This window comes from Vigna radiata, chromosome 4 (assembly GCF_000741045.1).
Source record: "Vigna radiata var. radiata cultivar VC1973A chromosome 4, Vradiata_ver6, whole genome shotgun sequence".
Classification (NCBI taxonomy): domain Eukaryota; kingdom Viridiplantae; phylum Streptophyta; class Magnoliopsida; order Fabales; family Fabaceae; genus Vigna; species Vigna radiata.
Genome location: NC_028354.1, coordinates 8,804,657 through 8,827,215, shown reverse-complemented (window position 1 = coordinate 8,827,215; position 22,559 = coordinate 8,804,657). Strand labels below are relative to the sequence as shown.

General features: G+C 36.4%; 1 protein-coding gene across 1 annotated transcript; it reads right to left on the bottom strand.

Moving 5' to 3' along the window:
• Positions 1-12,092: 12,092 nt before the first annotated feature.
• Positions 12,093-13,633, bottom strand: LOC106758324. Its single transcript, XM_022780148.1, has 2 exons — positions 13,097-13,633; positions 12,093-13,016 (listed from the first exon to the last, which is right to left on the bottom strand). The coding sequence occupies exons 1-2, from the start codon at positions 13,631-13,633 to the stop codon at positions 12,093-12,095; spliced, it is 1,461 nt and encodes a 486-aa protein (XP_022635869.1).
• Positions 13,634-22,559: the final 8,926 nt, after the last annotated feature.

Below are 22,559 nucleotides of genomic sequence, written 5' to 3'. Positions count from 1 at the left end.
AACGACCAACATGGTGATGAATCCGACGCTTATACACCTGGTGCAAAGCAACCAGTTTAACGGCCTGTCAAATGAGAACCCATATGACCATTTGACAGCGTTTAGTGAAATCTGTAATACAGTGAAGATGACAAGTGTATCAGATTATAGAGTGAAGCTTAGCTTGTTCCCGTTCTCATTGGGAGGCAATGCTAAGACGTGGCTTAATTCCTTCCCTGAAGGGACGTTTACTACATGGGACACTGTGGCTACAAAGTTTGTCAATAAATATTTTTCACAGTTTAAAGTTACTCAGGAAGACACCAGTACACGAGTTTGACAAGACAACATTAGTGTTTGCTTACCATGGTTGTATGAACATGTAGTCTAAGATGATGTTGGATGCCTCAGCTGGAGGTGATATCAAACAGAAGACTGAAGATGAAGCCTATGACTTGATAGAGAGTATGGTAGCTAATGAACAAGAAGCATTAAACGAAAGGTGCGCACCAACACAAAAGAGAGGAGTCTTGCACTTGCCTGCAGATGATGCCATGCTAGCTCAGAATCATCTTTTGACCCAAAAGCTAGATACATTAACAAAGATCCTCTCATAACTTCCAAAGGATATTCGCAATGTCTCCCAAACACAGCAGCTATGTGATTTCTGTGGTGGTGACCATATCAATGGTCAATGCTCTATACCAAAGGAGATGCAGCAGGAAGCAAACTATATGGGGAATCAATTCCAGTACAGGCAAAGGAACTTCAACCAAGGCAATCCTAGCCAAGGTTGGAAGAATCATCCGAGTATTGGTCAACAACAGAACAACCAATCAGGGCAAACAGGAGGCTTCAGGCAGTAGCAACCTTCACCTATGTGGCAGTAGGTTACTTATCTGACAGAGTTTGACAAAGATCTAAATGATAGATTTGACAAATTCTTGAAGGTTTATGAGTCCAATCATGCAAGTGTTGCTAAGAAATGACTCCTAGGTCGTCTCTGAAGGACAAATTTTGCGGTTCAAGAATCAAGTCAAACACGGAAGGGGGGGTTGTGAAGATTTTGTGGTGAATACGGATGAATAAAATCAAAATACAAACGCAACTAATAATTAAACATACATTTAAAAACGGGTTCAAAGACAGAATAAAAGCAATTGGTCATTAACTTAATTACAATGTTCCCATCACAGATTAACAAAATAAAGTCGCTACTCAAACCTCTAATCCAACAGAGTTAACCGACTAAGCGACGGTTAATCCTGTTTTCATAAAAGCGAACTAAGCGAACGCAGTGTCGATGTCAAATCTGATTTACACCATATAGTTTCGTCAACTAAGCAAAGACTAAACATCAACTGGGCAACTAAGCGTATACCCAATTGCAAGTGAAAAAATAGAATTCACATTAACCAAGTGAGAGTGGCAAACAAAATTACAGTCCAGAAATCTCAAGGAAACAATGCAATATCGCTAATGACCAACTTAAAATGGAAATTAAACACAACTAATGATAATTAAAATCATTAAAGTAAAGATTAGAATTAAAATTAAAATAAGAATAAAGATAAGGCACTAAAGAAAATAAATGGTTGACAATTAATTAAACATGCATTGTATAAGAAAATTGAGACATTAAACAACATGGTGAATATGGGTAAGAGTCATAGCTTGAGTGGCATACCGTGCGGCAAAGGTAAACTTTTCCAAAGAGAAATGAAATTAAAAGCTTCATGTAAGGAATGAAAGTGTACCCACAAAACAAAAAAAAAAAGAAAATTCCTAACCTACCGTCATATCACCATAAACTACCATCTAATCTAATATTCAATTCTTGAAATAAAATAGAAGGCTAACACGTCACGTAGTAACCCGCATGCTCTTTAAAAACTCCTTTCCATCTAAAAAAAAACTTCAAAAATTAAACACAAGTAAAAGTGGAGGCTGCCTTATTTCTTTAACATCACCGTTTCTCTCTTTTCAAACACGCTGCACCCCTAAATGATTGAACACCTAGTGCTTTGTTTTTCATAAATTGAAAACGGAACTCCCAATATTAAAAGCTAGAGGTGGCAGTTGCACCTCATGAATGTAAATCATTGTGCATTTATCTAGAAAGAAACCGAACTGCTTCTCCAAAATAAAAAATGAGTTCAGCTGTGTGCTTTTTCCAAATGAAAATTTCAAGAAGCTAGAATATAATTACAGCGGTAAAATAAAATTAAGGATGTGGCAGCAGCAGCGTATGCTATTCTCAAAGAAAAGAAAATGAAATTCAGGTTAAGAGCATCTCTTTCAACTAAAATAGAATGCAAGATTTTTCTCCATGAATCAACGTGTGCAACTCCTTTTTTAACCAAGCAAAAGAAATCATAACAACATTTTGTCCTAAGAAAAATAAAGCAAACGTGACAGAAGATGCTTGCACAAAAAAAAAAAAAAAAACTAGAAAATTTCTTTCATCCATAATCATAAACTTCAAACATCTCTTTCAATAAAAAAAATAAAAAAAGTGTTCCAGCTCCCTTGCCCTCTCCAAAAACGCTACAGCTCCCCCCTTCAATTGTTTCTGCCGAGAAAAATTACTCCCAAAAAATGGGTGACGACTGCTAGCTTAAAGCAAGGCCATGTGTCACCAAAAATTAGGGTGGGGTCCACCCTAAAACCCTAGGGTTTGGTGCCAAGTGTCCCTCAAAGTTTGGGCCCATCATGAAATTTGCCAACATTGGCCCACAATGTAAAAGTTTGTCTAAAAATCCTAAACTACTAAATTACAAGATAACTAAAATTTAAAATGTCTAAAACGAAAGTCTTGAATTTATTTGATAACACTTCAAATGTCCTAAATTGTGTTTCCATAATTTTCCCTGAAAATAATAATGAAAATAATTAGCTCAGAAAATTCAAATTAATTAAAATTAGAATTTCCGGTCAAATTAAGCATAATTAGGAAAAACGGGAAAATACCGGATAAGTAAGCACAATTCCCTGATTAATTTTAGCACAATAAACTAAGTGAAATCGATAAAATATCGACTCATCAGTGACCAAGCTAGTTTCAGATCACTGGAGATGCAAATTGGATAGCTGTCAAAAAGGATAGAAACCACAGAGAAGAGCCAATTTAGGGCTAACACTGATGTTAAACCTAAAGATGAAAGCAAAGTTGTTGTCACAAGGAGTAAAAGAAAAGCTGAAAGGGAAGTTGTAGAGATTGGAAGCAGTGATGAGGAAGAGGAAGAAAGAGAAGTCATCGAGATAAGCAGCAATGAAGGTGAGAAAGAAGAGGAAGCAGGATTTAGTCACAATGGGCAGAACAGAGAAACTTATAACCAAGTGACTGTAGTTCCTTCAGTAATTAAACAGATTCCTGCAAGGATGAAATGTTATCTTGGAGATATAATAGATTTAGATGAAGATGAAGATGAGCAGGAATTTGATATTCAACCTCTGAAGAAGAATTATCTGCCTAAGGTAAAAGATCCAGGTTGTTGGAATCTTGCATGTATTGTGAATGATTTTGATGTAGGAGGAGCAATGATAGACTCTAGATCTAGCATTAATATGATGCCCAAGTGTTTCTTGAAGAAAATTGGGGGGCTAACATTAAAACTGTCTAATCTCACTGTGACGGTGGCGGATGGTTTCATTAAAAAGCCACTTGGTATGGTGGAAAATGTGGTTGTACGTGTGGAGCAGTTGGAATTTTTAGTGGACTTTATAGTCATGGGCATGGAAGATGAAGAAAGGATTCCAGTGATTCTTGGAAGACCTCTCATGGCTACTTCAAAATATCAGTGTCTATGATGGAAAAATCATGATGAGAGACAAAGAGAATGTTCTCTTGCACACTAGCTCTAAAGAAAACAATGTTAGAGTGAAGAAAAGAGCCAGACATAGAAAGTCCATAAGGGGAGTTGCATCAGATGATAGCACAACAGGTACCATTCTAATAGTTGTAATGTTTTACAGGAACCTAAAGAGGAGGAGGTTGATAAAGGAGAAAGAATCTGCTCTGAAGATACACCACTTCCACGAGTATCACAGGTAAGATTGAATTGCATGGTTTTTCCCTTGATTGATGAAATTAGTAATAGAGTGGAGATTAGGATAGTTTAGGAAGGGTTTCTGAAAAAACCTAGTCGTCACCGCTGAGCGGTCTATTTTGGCACTGAGCGGTGGCGCGGCTGGAGGCAAACCGCTAAGCGGTCTCCTTGGACACTGAGCAGTCTATAGTGGATTTTGCCTAAATGCTGGAATTTTTGGATGTTTGGATGCTGAGGGGCCCTGTTTTCCCTCAAAATTGGATTATGTGTGATCTGAGTCATAAAATTGATGATGTACTAACCTCTAATGATGTTTCTGTGAATGTATTGGATTTATTTGATACAGGAATGTCTAGAAGAAGAGTAAAAACTATGGGCAACAAAAGGAAGGAGCCAGAGAGTCCTAGGAGATTTTATTCTTCTATGTTCCTCTCAAAGAAGCATGAAGAGCATTATGCTACTGTCCAGGAGAGGCATTTGCTGATGGAGAGGAAGGCCATGTACATTCTTGACTTAGCTCCAGAGTTTGGACTAGAGATTGAGAGGCGAGGCTGGGAGAGACTGACTACATATCCAACACCAGCCAGTATCGAGTTGGTGAAGGAGTTTTATGCCAACGCTTTGTCCAGGGGAGGAATATCAGTTGGGAGGTATATGAGCTATCTGAGGGGACATTTGATCAGCTACGATCCCGACACCATTAACGCCCTCTTAGGGACAGAGTGGCCAGGAGAGCAGTGTAGGTATGCTGCTATACTAGGGGAGGTCAGGGATTAAGAAGATATTAAGAGAGTGATGTTCATCCCTAGGAGACATTTTCAGAGAAACTCTAATTTAGCACCAGTCAACATCCTTAGGGCAGACTTGGCTCCCCTAGCCAAGTACTGGATGGCATTTACTCATGCCAACATACAGTCGTGCTCTCATGTCTTTGACATCACGCTGCATCAGATTCTTGTCATCTACTGTATGCTGAGGCAGATGGATGTGAACGTTGGTAAGATTATCGCTAGTGAAATTCTGAGTTGCACGAATACTGTGAGTAGCAGGACACCACTGGGACAACCGTCCCTAATTGCATACTTGTGCCAGCAGGCCGGAGTGGACACTACAGTTCCACCCTATGAGAGGCCTGAAGGGTAGCAGCAAAATAGGAGGATGAGCCTGCAAATGCACTGGCACAACAACTTGAGCCTTTCTAGATGAGGGACATGTATATGTCCATGATGGAGGCGAGGATGGAGTCTCTCCGTAGAGGGCAGATGGCCACTGCTGAGATGATTGTACGACTATACGACACGCCATCAGTGCACAGCTGGACTATGGATGAATTCCATAGTGCGATGGCTTGGCCTCAAGGGCAGGCATAGGGCAGTGGGTCTAGAGCAGCTGGAGCCCCAGTTGGACAGGATAATGACCAGGAGGATGATGACTTTGAGGATGCCTAGGTTGGGGATGATTATGACTCAGATGAGGATATGGATTGACATGGCATCTACTGATGGATGCCAACACTTGGACAGGGATTTTTCTTTTCCTTTTGTATTTTGAATTAGTAGTATAGGTTAAATTTTATTTTTTTGTCTTTGCTTGGCTTGTACACTGATTCTGATGATGGTTTAACTTTATTGCATGAAGAGTTATTTATTAATGATGATTGATTGTGGATGATGATTGTGGATGACGATTGAGAATGAGTGAATGCTGATATCCAGGTTAATGGTTCACTAACTATGTAAACAAATGAGTAAGTGATTTATGATTGTGATTGTGATGCTAAGCAGGATTCATGAATGAGAAGTGAGAAAGCATGATTGTGTGAGGTATTGAGCTCCAAAGTTTTTGTTGATGTATACACTGTTTCATAGAGAATCATGAATGATATTGACTTAGTCTTGATAATTGATTGAATTGCATGTTTATGTCATATGATCAAGGCCATGCTTGGAAGCNCTTACTTAGCCAAATTTTCACCCAAAGTATTTTAAATGATATACCCTTTTTGAACCTTGGCCTTAAACAGTATGAAAAAACCCTTGTTTGAATTGATTAACCTTGAGTTTGGTTGAGAATAATTGTATGTGTAGAAAAGGTTCAAGTTTGGGGTGGTATGGGGAAAGTGAAAGGCAAAAGAAAAAGCATTGAGTTCAAAAGTTGAAAAAGAAAAATGCATGAGAAAAAGAAAGGAAAAGAAGATAAGAAAAAAAAGCATGTAAAGCGAGCTCAATGTAAAAGGAAAAAGGGAATAATTTGGGAATGAATGAGATTGGTTAAAAGGAGAGTATGCTTGAACTTTGAATGATGTTTTAAACTCTCTTAACTCAAGGATTTTGTATTCTAGAAAGACCATTTTTTCTTGATAGTCCAGCCTCATTACAAGCCTTGGAAAAAGTCCTTGTGATGACATTTACATGTGATGATTTTGATTGTTTTAGATGAATGGCAATATTGTTTGATGTGACATGTGAACGGTAGATAGTAGAGTGACCTCCTAAACACTTGAGTGATTGAGTGAAACACTTGCTTGGTGAGAATTGTTAAATCCATGTTTATATTTATGCTTAGTTGATTGATCATTCATGAACAAAACATCTGTTGGAAAAAGTTTGATTATGTGAACTGAATTGGATTGAAAGCATGCATGCATCTTTATCGGATTCCACTGAAATCTAAATTGTATAATAACTTGTTGTGAGAAAAAAGAATTTTGAAAAGTGTTGAATTATTTGATGAAGAAGTGGAAAGCCAAGTTTTGTCTTGTTTGCTTGAGGACAAGCAAAGTTCTAAGTTTAGGGTTGTGATAACGGTCAAAAAACCGTTATTTTCATACTTAAATTTGATATCAAAACACACCCTTTATGGCTTAGAATGAGCTTAAAATCAAGTAAAACAATAAATGGCACCAGAATGGATCGTTGAGTGTCCAGAGCGATCAAGGGCAAACCGCTCAGCGATAAAACTGACCGTTGAGTGATCCAACGGCTAGAGGGGAAACCGTTGAGCGGTTTACTTAGGTGTCTGGGCAGTTGTCTATTTTTATTAGCTAGATACTATAATCTTTCTGTTATCTTTTTGGGCTTATATATAGCCTCAGTGCAAATCAAAACATATACTTTTGGCAGAGAGAAACGTCCAGAGCTATTCCACACACCTTGGAGGAGGTTCCTTGGATGCTTAGGCTCCAACCTACCAAGTTTAGGATTATTTCTTCCATTCCTTCATTATATTTCATCTAGATTCACCATGATTATGGTGAACTAAACCCTAGGTTGTTGGGGAACAATGTAATCTTTTGAAACTCTCATCTATCCAAATTCTTATTTATTTTATATGCTTGCATATGCTTGATTTATCAATTGTTGGGTTCCTCACTTGTGTTTAATGTTTTTATCGTTTAACTCATTCGGTAAATGTTGTTTGTCTTTATTGATACGGGAACGTACAGTAATTTCATGAACTGGGGGGATTCCTTGATTAAACAATACCACCTAGGGATAGGGGTAGGACGATCAATTTATTTTGCTTCTGTTTATTATGCATTCTTAATTGCTAGGGGAGGCTAGAGATAGCAAGCCGGTAATTAGTAATAGGCTCTTTTTTCCAAGTGATTGGGTTAAGGGTAGATCAAGAAAGTTTGCATGACAATATGATAAATAAGCAAATTAAATAAGAAGAGTAGATATATGAGGGTGGATAAGATGAAATTTGATGGGAAAGTGCATACCTAGAGAGAATATTCTAAATGACATTTAAGAGAATGGAAAAGAAATTAAAATTGGAAAAGATTAGAGAAACGAAACTTAGGAAATGAAAATGCACCACTTGAACAAGCTTCCAAGATAAGCATCAACAGGAGGACCGCCACTTGCTTGAGCAAGATAAGGTCTGCCCAAATTTGGGACTTTAGAGACAAAATTCTATCTCAAAAAGAAGAATGCAAGATTGCAATTCAACTCAAATTTCATTCAATGCAAAGGTGTGTACAAAGGAGACCCCTAGGCTTCTTATATAGCTTTTGGAGTGAGTTTGGATGATAGTTTCAAGAGATGTGGGACTTGAATGCCTAAGATCTGACCAGCAACGTCCCTAGGCCTTTCTTAGCCCCACATTGCTTAATTCTCTCATTCCAAGAGGCTTTATAAGGCATCCAGTTCTCCTATAGTTCAAAATATGAAAACTAGTTATGCTACCTTGCACTAACACCTAGGACGCCCATTTACTCTCCTATTCTTTTTAAGACCAAGCCATGGAAAGTCCCACATTGCTTGTTCTTAAAGAGAAAGAAGAGTTTATAAGCGTTTATTCACAAGAACTAAAGGAAAGAAACAAAGAGGCAAATACAAGCCTATGAAACCTATTATACTCTTTTTTGCTTATTGTCACTTTGAAAACTCTTCATTGTTGCCCCATCTATGATCATATCAAAATTGTAAACCCCAACAACTTCATTCATCCATAGTTACTTTTAGCCAATTGAATCATTGCATTTGCATGTTTACTTTTGTTCTTTGCATTAAAACCTCAATTTAATTCTTTTCTCGAGTCTTACGCAATTAGCTTACATGAAAAGTAAGGCCTAAGAGTCCTTTGGGAAATGATACTTGGACTTACCTATTTATATTACTTGATAACGATCTGGTACACTTGTTAGGGTTTTAACACCTCTCGTGAGAACCAAAGACTCATGCTTTAATACAGATCATACTGATTACAATATTCAGTATGAGTTTTTGGTTGATGGGGATCCTTCGCACATAGTGGCCATCGGAGTACAGCTTACAGGAGGCCAGACCATTCATGGTGTTCCTTTATTGCCCACTGATGCACGGGTAAGGATTGATGATTTTAGAGACCCCCAGGCTCGAGTGTCAGTGCCGAAAGATGAAATCCAATTCGTGGGGGTGGCCTTAGGCACATTTATAGCCTAAGGCCTTGATCGTTCCATATTTTCGCCTACCAGCGGTATTGTATTCTTATCTTTATTATCTTAAATCTTCAAGTTATAATTAAATGATTCCTAACTTCTGTAAATGTGACTTGCAGGTCTACCGACCAGAGAAACAAGCAATGGCTCAACCTAAGGCTCGTGTGCAAGTAGAAGACGATGATCCTCTATCCATATTGATGTCAAGATTACCTCAGTTGAAAAAACAATCGGTAGCAGTGTAGTGGGAGATAAGAACGTTTGGCGTCGAGTTCCATATTCCATTGTATATTGAATTCAGTGATGCATTTGAGCTGATTGGTGGAGATAGAATGTTGAACATTTCATGCATACAATTGTGGTGCATGTAAGTTTTTTATTTGTTATTTTCCAATTTGTATATTATTAGTATTATTACATTTTAATAAATATACTTAACTTTATTCTTATAGGTACATGGACACCGTCGTAGTGGAATCAAGTCGGGGGTCAATTTATGGATTTTTTGAACCTCGGACCATCCAACCATCTGGAAACACATTAGATTCCAGAAAATCAAATATGCAAACATGGATGACCAAGTCTAAGAGAGAGACATATATGGCGCCATACATTGATGCGTATGTTTTCCCAATATTGTCAACTTTTATCAAATTTTAATCAATAAACTCACTGGTTGTTGATATATGATAGGGGCCATTGGCAACTCATGGTGATCATTCCAAAAAAAGCACAAGTTGTATGGTTTTGTTCTCTTCATAGGAAGATAAAACCGGAGTTGAGGTCCTTGATACAAACGTAAGTATTACATTCATTCTTATCAATTCATTATGATATTAATATATTAACTTATGTTTCTAATATTTCAAATGTTTCAAATTTGTTTAGAGTTCTGACTGGGACCAGAGGACAACAAATTGATATTATATATCCTAAGGTTGGAATTTGTTGATCTTTAACCTTTAATTTTCGTAGTCAATTTTAAACCATTACATTTGACTAAGTTCTTTCACATGTTTAGTGTAATAAGCATAATGATTCCTGGGCATGTGCCTACTACATCATGTCATGGATGAAGGCAATCATCCGAGCAGAAATCAGAGGATATTGGACTGAGGTAGAAATTTACATTTGAAAATCTTACAAATATCAATAAACTTTTGACATTAAAATGAATATAATTGTAAAGTTTCCTTCCTTGATTTTGCAGCAATTCAACAATACCTCTGCATTGTCCAATGAAGTAATAAATACGATAAGAGAGGAACGGACAGGGTATTTGTTGAATAAACATTTTAAATAGCTATAGTTTAGGTTTTTCCTTTCATGATAGTAGCATTTACTTACTCGTGCAACTTTTTAACTGTGAATAGATGTATACTTTCAATAGATTATTTAGAATAGATTAATGGAAAAGTGGGTTCATTTATGTTTTGATGATAGCATGAATTGATGATAGCATGGTTTAAATTAATTAATTTGTGTATTTAGGAATTGGAAAACTGGTTTCTGTATTTCAGGTTTGCTTAAATGAGCTAAAATGAATGGAATTTAATAAAAAAACACTGAAGGTAACGTCATTTTATACACTGTCCAATGTTAATATATGTATCTTAACGTCAATCAAGGCGATGAGTGACGTTCATATAATGCAGTGGATAACGATAATAATAAAATGTTGGGCAAGGATCTCTAGGGCTCAACAATAGTAATGTCAACTGTAAACATGTTCGACGTCAACCTTACATCGTTTACCTTATAATTGATGTCAAATATTCCTGTAAATATAAATATTTAATAAAAAATTGACGTCCAATTTGCACTTCGACGTGAATATTACGTCAACAATCTTCTAGTCGACGTCAACATTATGTCAGTTCCCCTGACCATTTGATGAAAAATCATTCTTTAAAAAGAATATTTATTCAAATATTGGACGTCAAACTCTACTCTATACGACGTGCCTTAACATCGATCTATATAAAAGATGTTAACATTACGTCAATTACATTTGTATTCGACGTAAACAAGTTCGATTAATGTCACCCAGTAATATTCGATGTAAATTTACGTCACCCGCTCTAACGTCGCTAGTAAATGCGTCGTTAAAGGCAAAAAATAAACGACGTAATAGGTTCTTTTTTCACCCGTGAGTGGAAAAGGAATTCTAATAAGTTCGAAAAAAGATAATCATCTCCTACCTACAATGTCTCTTTTAAAAAAAAATGATCATCTCCTACCTACAGTGTCTCTTTTAAAAAAAGATGATCATCTCCTACCTAATAAGTTCGAAAAAGATGATCATCTCCTACCCCAAACACACCACCGATTGAAGTAGCTCAAGGGCACAAACAAACAACGATGCAAAAGAATAGGAAACCCAAATTTTACTTTTTTTCCCTTTTACCCACATCCTTTTGCACAATTTTTTTTTTTTTCGAAAAACTTATCTGGTTAAAAAGCTTATATGGACCGTGTCAGATGAGTGTAAATGATACTACTCAATTGTAAACATTTTTTAGGGAGTTAAAGAAAAAACATGTTAAGTTTTCCTAATAGTTTTTAAATATTTATAAGTAAGATAATTAAAACTTATAACCTAATGTGATATTCAACTAAACTAAAACTAAACCGCTTTTCAAGTAATAATTTAACTGAATTTAGTAGATTTCATTTTTTATTGTACTAAATGTAAACTGAAAATAATAAATTTGTTGCCAACTTTCAATCTACCGCGTTTTGGGTTAAATTCTATTTTAATTTTCCAATTACCAAAACAGAACACAAATTTGTTATATACGCATATAAAAATATAACATGAGCAAATTTCAAAAACATTAAATAATTTATCTTGTAAATTACAAAAATGAAATAGTTAATTTTTTATTTACAAATTTAGAAGAAGTTATCAGGAGAGAAATCGTCAAAATCTATATCTACTGAGGGTTTAGGATTGTTCTAGATCAAAGTTGAGATAAATTAAAGTCAACGAATTCAAATTGTTGTAATAGATAGACGAAAAGACCCAAAAGGAAATTACCATTAAGGTAAAAACAGCTAAACGTATCTAACAAACTCCTAAATAAACGCATATTGTTCAACCCACATAACAACCATAACATCTAATAACAAGACCTAACTCAGATGAACTCGAATGAATCCGTATCGTCTGATGGCCACGGATAGGATGATGAACTCGTACTGTCTGATACGTCACACGAACGGTCTGATTCGCCTGATGAAGATGAACTGTCCGGTTCATCAAATTCTTCTGATGAAGACACACCTTCTATTAAAGATGCATCTGGTAGTGAATTCTCATCATCGTGTGATGAAACCAGATCAGTAAATTCAGGTAACAAGTGAGCGAGACCAACTGTGAGAGCAGATGTCGACGTCAACGATGCTTTCAGTATATTAAGACACTGCATCAAAACAAGTGAGAAACCATGATAAAAGTGGAAGAAATGTTCAAAACACACACACAAAAAAAAAAAAAGAAGAAATAAAACTACATATAGAATTACCTCCACGAGGCCAATGCTGATAATCTTTTCCGTAATCTGGCCAATGCAATTTAAATCTGATGTGGGAGAATATAGTGTTACGACCAAATCATCGGTAATAGCAAACATCCTCACATTACCTTCATTAGTTGTCGATGATCCAAAATCAATTAGTGACATCAAAAGGAGCAAGTAAGGATCAACAAGCCTGTTTTTTGCAAATTTTGACATGAAATATAAGTCATTCATATCAACTATGCTTTTGTATAATCCATCGATGCTGCCCACACAGCTATTTCCTCCCAACTTACGCACAACTCCTCCCAAAGGAAAGGTCAGAAAACTTAAAAGCATGTTTGCGATTTCTTTTGCCCCAAGACCATACAAAACTTTGCCATCTGATTTTCTTATAAATAGCTTCATTGCGAATTTGATGTCGCCATTATTCTCAACACTACCTGAGAAAACCGTTGGCCTCTCAATGAGTGGTTTCTTTTCTAATAGCATATCTGTCAAACATGATTCGGAAAGGAGAGAACACTTCAACAAATCCAGTACCTATACAAAATATTAATATCAAATATGAGAAGAAAAATAGAATTAAAAGAGCAATCGATAATTGGATGTAAAAGAAGAACCTTTTTCTTGGTGACATCCACTGTAATTTCCTTCAATGAAAACGGACCTTTGATTCCCAAATCCTGCAGTATAGCCAATCTTGGATAGTCCACAGATTTTGGCATTAGAATCAGATCATCAGTGATGACAAAAGTCGCAACATCATTGACAAATCCATTCTGTGAACATTCCGGAAAAGACCCACGATAGACAAATCTTTCTCTGGGGGGAGTGTCATCAATGTTAACCTTAAGAGTTTTGCAAAAATCTTCGGCCGTGTTCCTGGGACGCAATAGCATTTGCTTATTATATCCCTGTCTCCACCGGAACCCGCCGTCAAGAGCTTCCACACTATGATAGAATGAATTGAGAGAACCTATTGTTACTGGACCCATGTTGGACTCGTTTTCCACAAGTCTGATGATGGTTCCTAAAGGTAGGGTTAAGAAGCTACATAAGATATCTACGAAGTCTTTCTTAGCTTCGGCAAATAAGACTTTGTTTGTGTCTTTGTTCACTACAAGGTTCAACGACACTTTCTCTTGAGTAGTAGCCATGGTAGAACACGAGAACGACAACCAAGAAAACCAGATTCCTAACCCTAGATACTAAACTCGAAGCACAGCGTTTCTGATTCTACTATCACCAAACGATTTCAGTTTTTATTTAGGAAAATGTTTTTTCAACTACGGGAATTTGACAACATTTTGATAACCATGGTGTTAATGAAAATTTCCGAAACAGAATTTTACTGAATTTGTTTTTATAATTTTCAACCATTGTTTTTAACCTCCCGCATTTATCTGTTTGATCGATTTCGATTTTTTTTCTTAAATCTTTCAAATAATATTTTAAATTTAAATAAAACAATATAAAAATAAACAAATATATTAAAAAAAACTTAATTGAAACACATTTTATTAAAATTTTATAAAATAATCATATAGTAATATGAATTAATCATGTGCAACTATATTATATAGAAGTCCTTGTTAATTATATACAGAAACAATAAACTCCTTTTGTAAACAAACATAAAAATTGGTTTTTTTTACAAATCCATCTTTTATATATTTACTATATTTTTTTAAAGATAATATTGAATATTGATAAATTCTTTTATTAAAGTTTGTCTTAAATACAACTTTCGATGTTGGTAATTATTTCGTCTTATTTTAGTATTTAAAAATATATTTGAAAAATCATTTGAGTATTCTTTTATGATTATGAAAATCCAATTTATCATCATTTTTCTAATAATTTGAAATTGTTATCTCTAAATTATTATAAAATAAGATATATTTTAAGATATTAAAAAATATTTCTAAAATATTTATTCATATATTATGATATTAAAAAATATTTCTAAAATATTTATTCATATTTCTAAAATAATTGATTATAAAGTATTTATTCATATTGATAACAGTTGAAATACCGTTATTTTGATTCTTAATTTTGATACTGAAAACACCCTTTATGACTTAGAATTTAGCTTGAAATCATGCTTCTGCTTAAGTTGTGAGAATAAGAGAGTTAAAGGTGGTATTATTAGTTTTATGCTTGGTTTTCCTTGTTTTGACAAGAATTAAGATGAATTGGAAGAAGAGCTTGAAGTAGAAAGGAGTTGGAGTTAGGAAAAGCTGGAAAAGTGACAAATAGAAGAACCGTAGTCAGGGCTAAGCTGCAATTCTAGCATTGAGCGCCAATTTCCCCTGTCTCGCGCCTGAGCGCCACCGTTAAGCGTCATTTTGAGTGTCGCACCTATCGTTAAGCGCCAGTTTAGGTGTTGAGCACTGATGACGTAGGCTTGGGCCAGTTTTCTACTATTTATAAACTATATAAGGATTTGGACGACCCAGAGAGGGTATCTTTTGATAGAAAGAGGCGCAGAAACACTCATTTCACCCCTTGGAGGCAGATTTTGGATGCGGAAACTCCGATCTTCAACTTTTAGGGTTCTATTTTCATTATTTTCCATATTTTCATCTAGTTTCACCATGTTTAAGGTGAACTAAACTTCCATTGTTATTGGAAAAACGATGTAATCCTTTGAAACTCTCATGTATTGAATTGATTTATATTACAAATGCTTTACTTTATTATTGTTAGGGTTTTTCCTCTAAACTTATTGATTTTGTGGATATGGAACCATACGGGAAAATCTAGAACTGGAGAAGTTCTCCCAAAGGTAGTATTGCCTAGACATAGGAATATGAGGGTTGGTTGCATATACACTCATGTGCTTCAAAATTAATTATTAGGGATGCTAGAAATTGTATTAACTCGTAATTAAGGATAAACTTACTTCACCGAGACATCGGTTTTAAGTGTTTTAGAGAGTGGCATTAACATTAATGAAGAAGTTGAAATCGTAAATACATGAGAGTGGATAGGATAAGTTGGAAACCCCAACAATATAATCATCTCATATTTTATCAACTATTCACCTGTGCATTCTTTAGTCAATTGATCAAACACTTGCATTCATATTTATTTCTGCATTCTAAACAAAAGATTTTCGTTCTCAAGTCTTAAATAGTCAAAAAATCACATGATTGTTTAGGTCGTGAGTCTCTAGGGAAACGATACTTGGATTTACCATTTATATTACTTGATACGATTCGGTACACTTGCCGGAGTCTTAATAGATATAATTGGCTTTTCCAAAAACCTCGAGCCACTTCCTGCATGCACCTTCTTCCCCAAGTTTCTGAGTTGCATTTTCTCCTCCTTCTCTCTATAAACTCTCTTCCTTCTCTCTACAAATTCTCATATCCTTCTACTTCTAATCAACAATCAGGCTACGCTTGAGCTTTCCTGGTGTTAAGGGCTTTCATTTGCACCGATCAAGTTGTTGTTTTGAGTTGGTAAGTTCATTCTCTTGCTAAGAAACCTGGTTTCAAGCACATGCAAGCCAAAGTTCTAGTTGCATGTGTTCATCAACTTCATCTTCAAAAATCCTGATCATGTTTTGGTCTTTTGGTTGATCTTTCCTTCTTGTTCGGTGGGTTATAGGTATTCTAGAAAGGTTGGTGTTTGGTGGACGTATTTTGCTGTTGATTAAGTAGCTGTTCTGTTAAAAAGGTAAGTGAAGCTTGTATAATTTAATTATGATTCTCTATTTTGAATGGATTGTATGTTTGAATGATATTTTGTTTGGTTATTTGATGGATATGAAATATTGGTGTTACTGCTTGTTTGTCTGTATTTGTGGATGATTGATAAATGGCCTGAACTAGGTAGGAATTGGGCTTGATCATAATTCTGCAGTATTCTGCAGAATTATTACTTGTCGCCGAGAGTCATTCGTGATCGTTCGGTTTGTTCTATGTGTTTGGTCTTAACTGAGTTCTTCTTTGGTAGAATTTCAGTTACTGACTGATCGGTCTTGTATTATGTAGAATCGAAAATAAGCGTTTGGTCTAGGTATTGTTTTCTATTTCCAATTAGTAGTAAAATTGGATAATGTATTCAAAAGAGTTTAAGTCTTAGATACTATAATTGTTTCAGTTGGTACACAGTGTCTAGTTAATTCAGAGAATGATCCTATTTATACATTTTGTATATGTTTAGAGTGCCCGGTCTTGTACTAGCACTCGGTTCTTTAAAGTGCTCGGTCTTGTACCAGTACTCGGTTCTTTAGAGTACTCGGTCTTGTACTAGCATTCGATTTCTTAGTATGTTCGGCTAATATGAGTAAGTATTTATTAATAAAACGTTCGATTATATTATCAGTGTTCGGTCCTAGCCAAAAGTGTTCGGCCTAGACCCAATTGGTCTGTTGAATGCTCAATTGGTCTGTTGAAGCAGCTTTGGTAAGTCAAATGTGACTTGCTTGAGCCCTTAAACTGGTCAAAAGTGTGTTAAAAGTGGTAGATTGGATTTTGGGTATATAATGTTGATTTTAGAGGTTTTGAAGTAGGAATTAGTTCATAAACACTTTAGACCGATGATAAGAAGGTTTAGAAGCAATTAGTTAAGTCTAATTAGGTATATAACTCAATTTAGGTGGGTTAAAAGTTGGGAAAAATAGTAAGAATTGGTAAAGGGGGGTTGAGTTGCATAATTCTGCAGAGTTCGTGCTACAGAATTATGCAGACTCATTGAGCGAATAGATTCGCACAACGAGTGATCATGGCGAGTTCCTCTCTGTCTGAGCATTTCGCATAGCGAGAAGGTGCGTTGTGCGAATGGTTGTGGAATTTGCTCTCTATCTAACGATTCGCACAATGAATCAATGCACTGAACGCCTGGTTATGGTCTAGGGTCACTGCCAGATTTATTCGAATAGCGAGGGAGTGCACTCTACGAGATCTTGGGGGTCTGGACCACTATTTAGACTTTCGCATAGTGAATTGGGGTGTTATGTGAGAGGTTGAGGACTAGTACCACTGGAAGTTTATTCACACAACGAGCTTATGTCGTTGTGCGAGAAACCTCTGGATTCGCTATGCGAGAGTGTGCGTTGAGCAAATGGTCCTGATTTAGTTTACTCTTTTCTTAATTATTCTTGTATGAATGTATATTAAATTATATGATTATCAGAGAAGGGAGTTGTGAATTTAAATGGAAATAAAGTATGAGTTCAAAGTGGAACCTCTCGGTGAGATATAAGTATGTTTGGAATGAATACAGGGAGCTTAATATTGGGGGTTATCCTAACACTCTAATGATCTTTCATTCTCACATAGAGAGGATTGATTCATGTGGTGAGAGTAGTAGGAGGTCCTAGTGTAGACGCTACTTGGATGTCTATTGCACGGTAATGTACTCACCTTGTGTGTGTGGTAGTGTGAAACTCATGGCAATGGCTTTGCAAAGCAGTAGAGGCTACCACAAATGAAAAACCTGTCATATCTCAGTATTCATTCTAAGTCTGGATAGTCAAGTCTAGGTCATAACATGTTAGGATGTTTGAATTAGTTTATCTTGCTTAATTTATAATCATGTGTATGTTATATTATATGTAATTGTATGAATTCTTTTATATCTAACTTACACTTCTGTTTGTATTTGTGTTTTGTATGTGTGGTGTTTTTATTTTGCATGATCATCCTGTGGGTGTGAGCAGAGGGAGATGAGATCTTAGTGGAGAAGCACTTGATGGAGAGGATCCAGTTGTTTAGTCAGTTTGAGTTTAACATTGTAAATAGTTTTGAAATAGACTGTTTGTATATAAAGATTAAATTCTATAGCTATTTTGGATAACTGTAAAGTATGATACTTTATATTATGGTCGGATAACTGTATTATCTTATCATAAATGTGACGACTCTTTTATATAGTTTATACTATATATTTTGGGATGTTACATTTGTTGAGATTGTTGACAACACAATTTTTATATCAATCTGATTTTTAATGATGACAACACATTTGCTTAATAACAAGCACATGTTGCTACTGCATTACATGTTCTTATGCTAATCAATTGTGATATCTGTTAAACATGTTTATGTGAAGTGTTACATGTTCCTATGTTTATTGATTGATATATATCTGGAACGTGTTTACATGCTTAATGTGTTATGTGCTATGCATCATTTCATATGTTTTACTACACATGTTTTAAAGCCGAAAATCACGAGCACTTTTATGAACTTATTCTTGTGCAACAAAGTGATAGTATAGTCGACTACATTACTAATGGATTCAACTTTACTAAAACCTCTGTACAGACTTTGAAAATCAGTGTTGTGTGTTATTTTGAGAAGAAAACAATTTCAAAATGTTTTACATGTTGATAGTCGAATATGTGAGTTACACATTCGACTGTATCTATTGTCTGATTTGGAATTCTGTTATGCTCTTGCACTCTAACGACTATATTTTTGAAAGTTAGTTGAGCATTGGTGACTTAGTCAATTGTATTAAGTGTGGTTTGTTTTTAGTTGACTGAAAGGTGTTATGTTGACTAATATGTTATAACTGTCATAATACAATCGACTGAATTAGTAGCGTATTCGACTGAGAAATCATCTGACTAACAGAAATCTATAAATAGACTTAACACAAGTCTGTTTAGAAGACTTTTGATGAGCTGACAATTTCAATTGTGATTCAGATTTCTCTTAGCTCCAAGAAGAAGGTGGTGATCTTTCTTGAAAGAGATTCAAAGAGGAGATTGTATTGCACATTCATTGTCTGATCAATATCTGCACAAGAAGGTGTTTTGTCATTGATCTTGAAGGCTTGACATCCTGTGAAGACTGCTGAAATCGTTTGTGTGGCTTGGCATCCAAGAAGACTGTTGTTTGTACCTGTTGATGATTACAGAGGTTTTTCACTTTGAGGATTATTCAAAGTGGTGTTTTAGATTGTACAAGAGGGGATTCTTGCTGCAAGTCTGGTTTTGTTCTGTAGCTACATTTTGGTTTTGGGTTAGAAAGGAGATTTATATTTTTGACGTGGAGGTCTTCTATAAATTCCTTGTTGTAAAAACCGCAACCATTATAGTGCATTTGCTTCCTGGGTTGGAAGGACACTGGATGTAGGATTGTTGTCCGAACCAGTATAAAAACCTGTGTTTGCATTTCTCTATCCCTTATCTTTTACATTACAGTCGACTTTATTCTTTACGAAGTCAACTACGTATTTTCTGCTGCATACATATTCTGATTGCTTGCATTTCAAGAAAGTTTAAAAAGCTTTAGACTTTGTTTACAAGATTGCGAAAAGAACTTGTTTTTGAAACAACACCAATTCACCCCCTTCTTGGTGAAGAAAGAAGCCAACCTATTTTCCAACAACATTAATGGTATCAGAGCAGTTCTTTCTTTAGGAATCCTGTAGGTTGTGAGTCTCCTGCTTGTGCTTGTGTACTCTTAGTTATGTCTAGGTGGTTATCCTTGTTTCTTTGAGTTGGACTGATGACTTTTCTCTCTGTGTAAACAGAAGATGGCACCTAGGTCTCCTCCTCCCTTACCTACTAATCTTGTTGCGCCAAACATGATGAGAATGATGGAAGCAGTGTTGACTGCTATAAAATCGCAGAATGCTACCTTGGTGCAGCAGAATACTGTGGCCTTGCAGCGGTTGGAAGTTGCTAGGGTATCAGTTGAGACATCCCAAAGGCAGTACATGGATTTATGACTAGTGGCAGGCTATAGCAGAACCTTCTTCTTCATTCGTTCATACTCAGGAGTGGAGCTTGGAAAGCTTTTTTCAACATAATCTCGCTAAGTTCAATGGCAAGTGTAGTCCTGATGAGGCGGATCAGTGGTTATGTGGTATGGAGAGAATCTACAATGCAAAGAGATGTCTAGAGGAGAACATATTGGCTTTCTCAAAGTACTTGCTATCTGGGGAAGCTAGCCATTACTGGAGCAGCACAAGGTCTTTGTTAGAAAACAATGATGTTCAAATTTCTTGGGAAGTATTCAAGAAGAAGTTTTATGCAAAGTATTTTCTGGGCAGCGTGCGATTTGCCAGAGAGATGGAGTTTCTGCAGTTGGTACAAGGAAATATGACTATTTTAGAATATGTTGATCGTTTCAAGCACTTGATTCGCTTTCACACTTTAGCCATGGATGAAGAGTGGCAGTGCAGAAAATTTGAGAACGGATTGAGGGGTGACATCAAGTTGATGGTGGCTAGTCTGTGCATTAAAGAATTTCCTATGTTGGTAGAGAGAGCCAAAGTTTTAGTGAAGATCAAGAAGGGAGTGGAAAGCTATCAGAGTCAACCATTGAGGGTTGGAGGACCAACTATGTCCAGAGGCAGTTTTAGCTCTTGGAAGACACCATATTCTAGGCCTTCTTCTTCTGGCTCTAGTGGTTCTTCTTCTCATTCATCTGTGCAGCAGAGTCAGACTACTCACTTTGGGGGTGTGAAATGCCACGGTTGTGGAGAGCTACAGTTTGATCTGAGGCTTTTTTTGATAAATTAGAATTGGTAGTAGGAGAGCTACAGTTTGATCTGGTGGTGTCTACACGAGCAGTTGCTTTGGTTCGGATATCTATGGTGTGTTCTAGATGTCTAGTTGAGGTTGAGGGGTGTAGGCTCCGAGTGAATCTTATTTGTTTACCTCTACAAAGGGTAGAGGTGATCTTGGGGATGGATTGGTTGTCTGGCAATCACATTCTCATAAACTGTGGTGAGAACAAGTTGAGGTTGAGGAGTCGTCATTATTGTATTCAGGCCAAGTGTGGCAAGAGTTGGTTAAGGCGTCAGTTTGTTTTCTTGTGCTGACTCACATGGAAGTGGAGCAGCGTAGCGAGAAGGTGGATCACTCCGTTGTGAGTGATTTTCTTGATGTGTTTCCTAAGGAAGTGCCAGGATTATCTCCTTAAAGGGAGGTTGAGTTCTCTATTGATCTGGTGCCAGGTGAAGGACCGGCATCAATACCTCCTTATAAGATGGCTCCAATGGAGTTAGCAGAGCTTATGATGCAGATTGAAGAATTGCTTGAGAAGCAGTTTATCCGGCCTAGTGTCTCGTCGTGGGGTGTTTCTTCTAAAGAAGAAGGATGATAGCTTCAGGTTGTGTGTGGACTATCGGTAGTTGAACAAGTTAACCATCAAGAACAAGTACCCGTTGCCTAGGATTGATGACTTGATGGATCAGCTACATGGAGCTACAGATAGACCTTAGGTCGGGTTATCATCATATTTTGGTCAAGGTAGGTGATGTGTAGAAGACTGCCTTTAGGTCCATATATGGTCACTATGAGTATGTGGTTATGCCTTTTGGTGTGACTAACGCTCCAACCATGTTTATCGACTACATGAAGAGGATCTTCAGGCTGTTTCTAGATAAGTTCCTTGTTGTCTTTATAGATGACATACTTATCTATTCCAAGACTCGAGAGGAGCATGAGGATCACCTTATTAGAAAATGCTTGGGGTATTTTGAGAGAAGAAGTTGTATGCCAAGTTTTCTAAGTGCGAGTTTTGGTTGAAAGAGGTGCAGTTTCTAGGGCATGTGATCTCAACTGACGACATTTCTGTGGATCCAGCAAAGGTGCAAGCAGTGCTTCAATGGGAGAGACCCGAGTCTGCCACTGAGATCAGGAGCTTTGTGGGTTTGATGAGTTATTATCGTCGCTTCATAGAGGGATTCTCTAAGATAGTAGCGTCGTTGACTCAATTGACAAGGAAAGATCAACCTTTTGCTTCGACAAGATAGGTGTGAGTCTAACATTCAAGAGCTAAAGCAAAGGTTGACTAGTGCTCTAGTATTGGTGATCCCTGACACAGGTAAACCTTTTGAGTTTTTTTGTGATGCTTCTTATCAGGGACTGAGTTGTGTGTTGATGCAAGAGAAGAAAGTGGTTGCTTATGCTTTAAGGCAGCTCAAGATTCATGAGAAGAATTATCCCACTCATGACTTGGAGTTGGCAGTAGTTGTGTTTACCTTGAAGATTTTGAGGCACTATCTTTATGGTGCACAGTTTTAAGTGTTTAATGATCATTAAAGTTTGAAGTGTCTCTTTGATCAAAAGGAGCTGAATATGAGGTAGAGGAGATTGATGGAATTCTT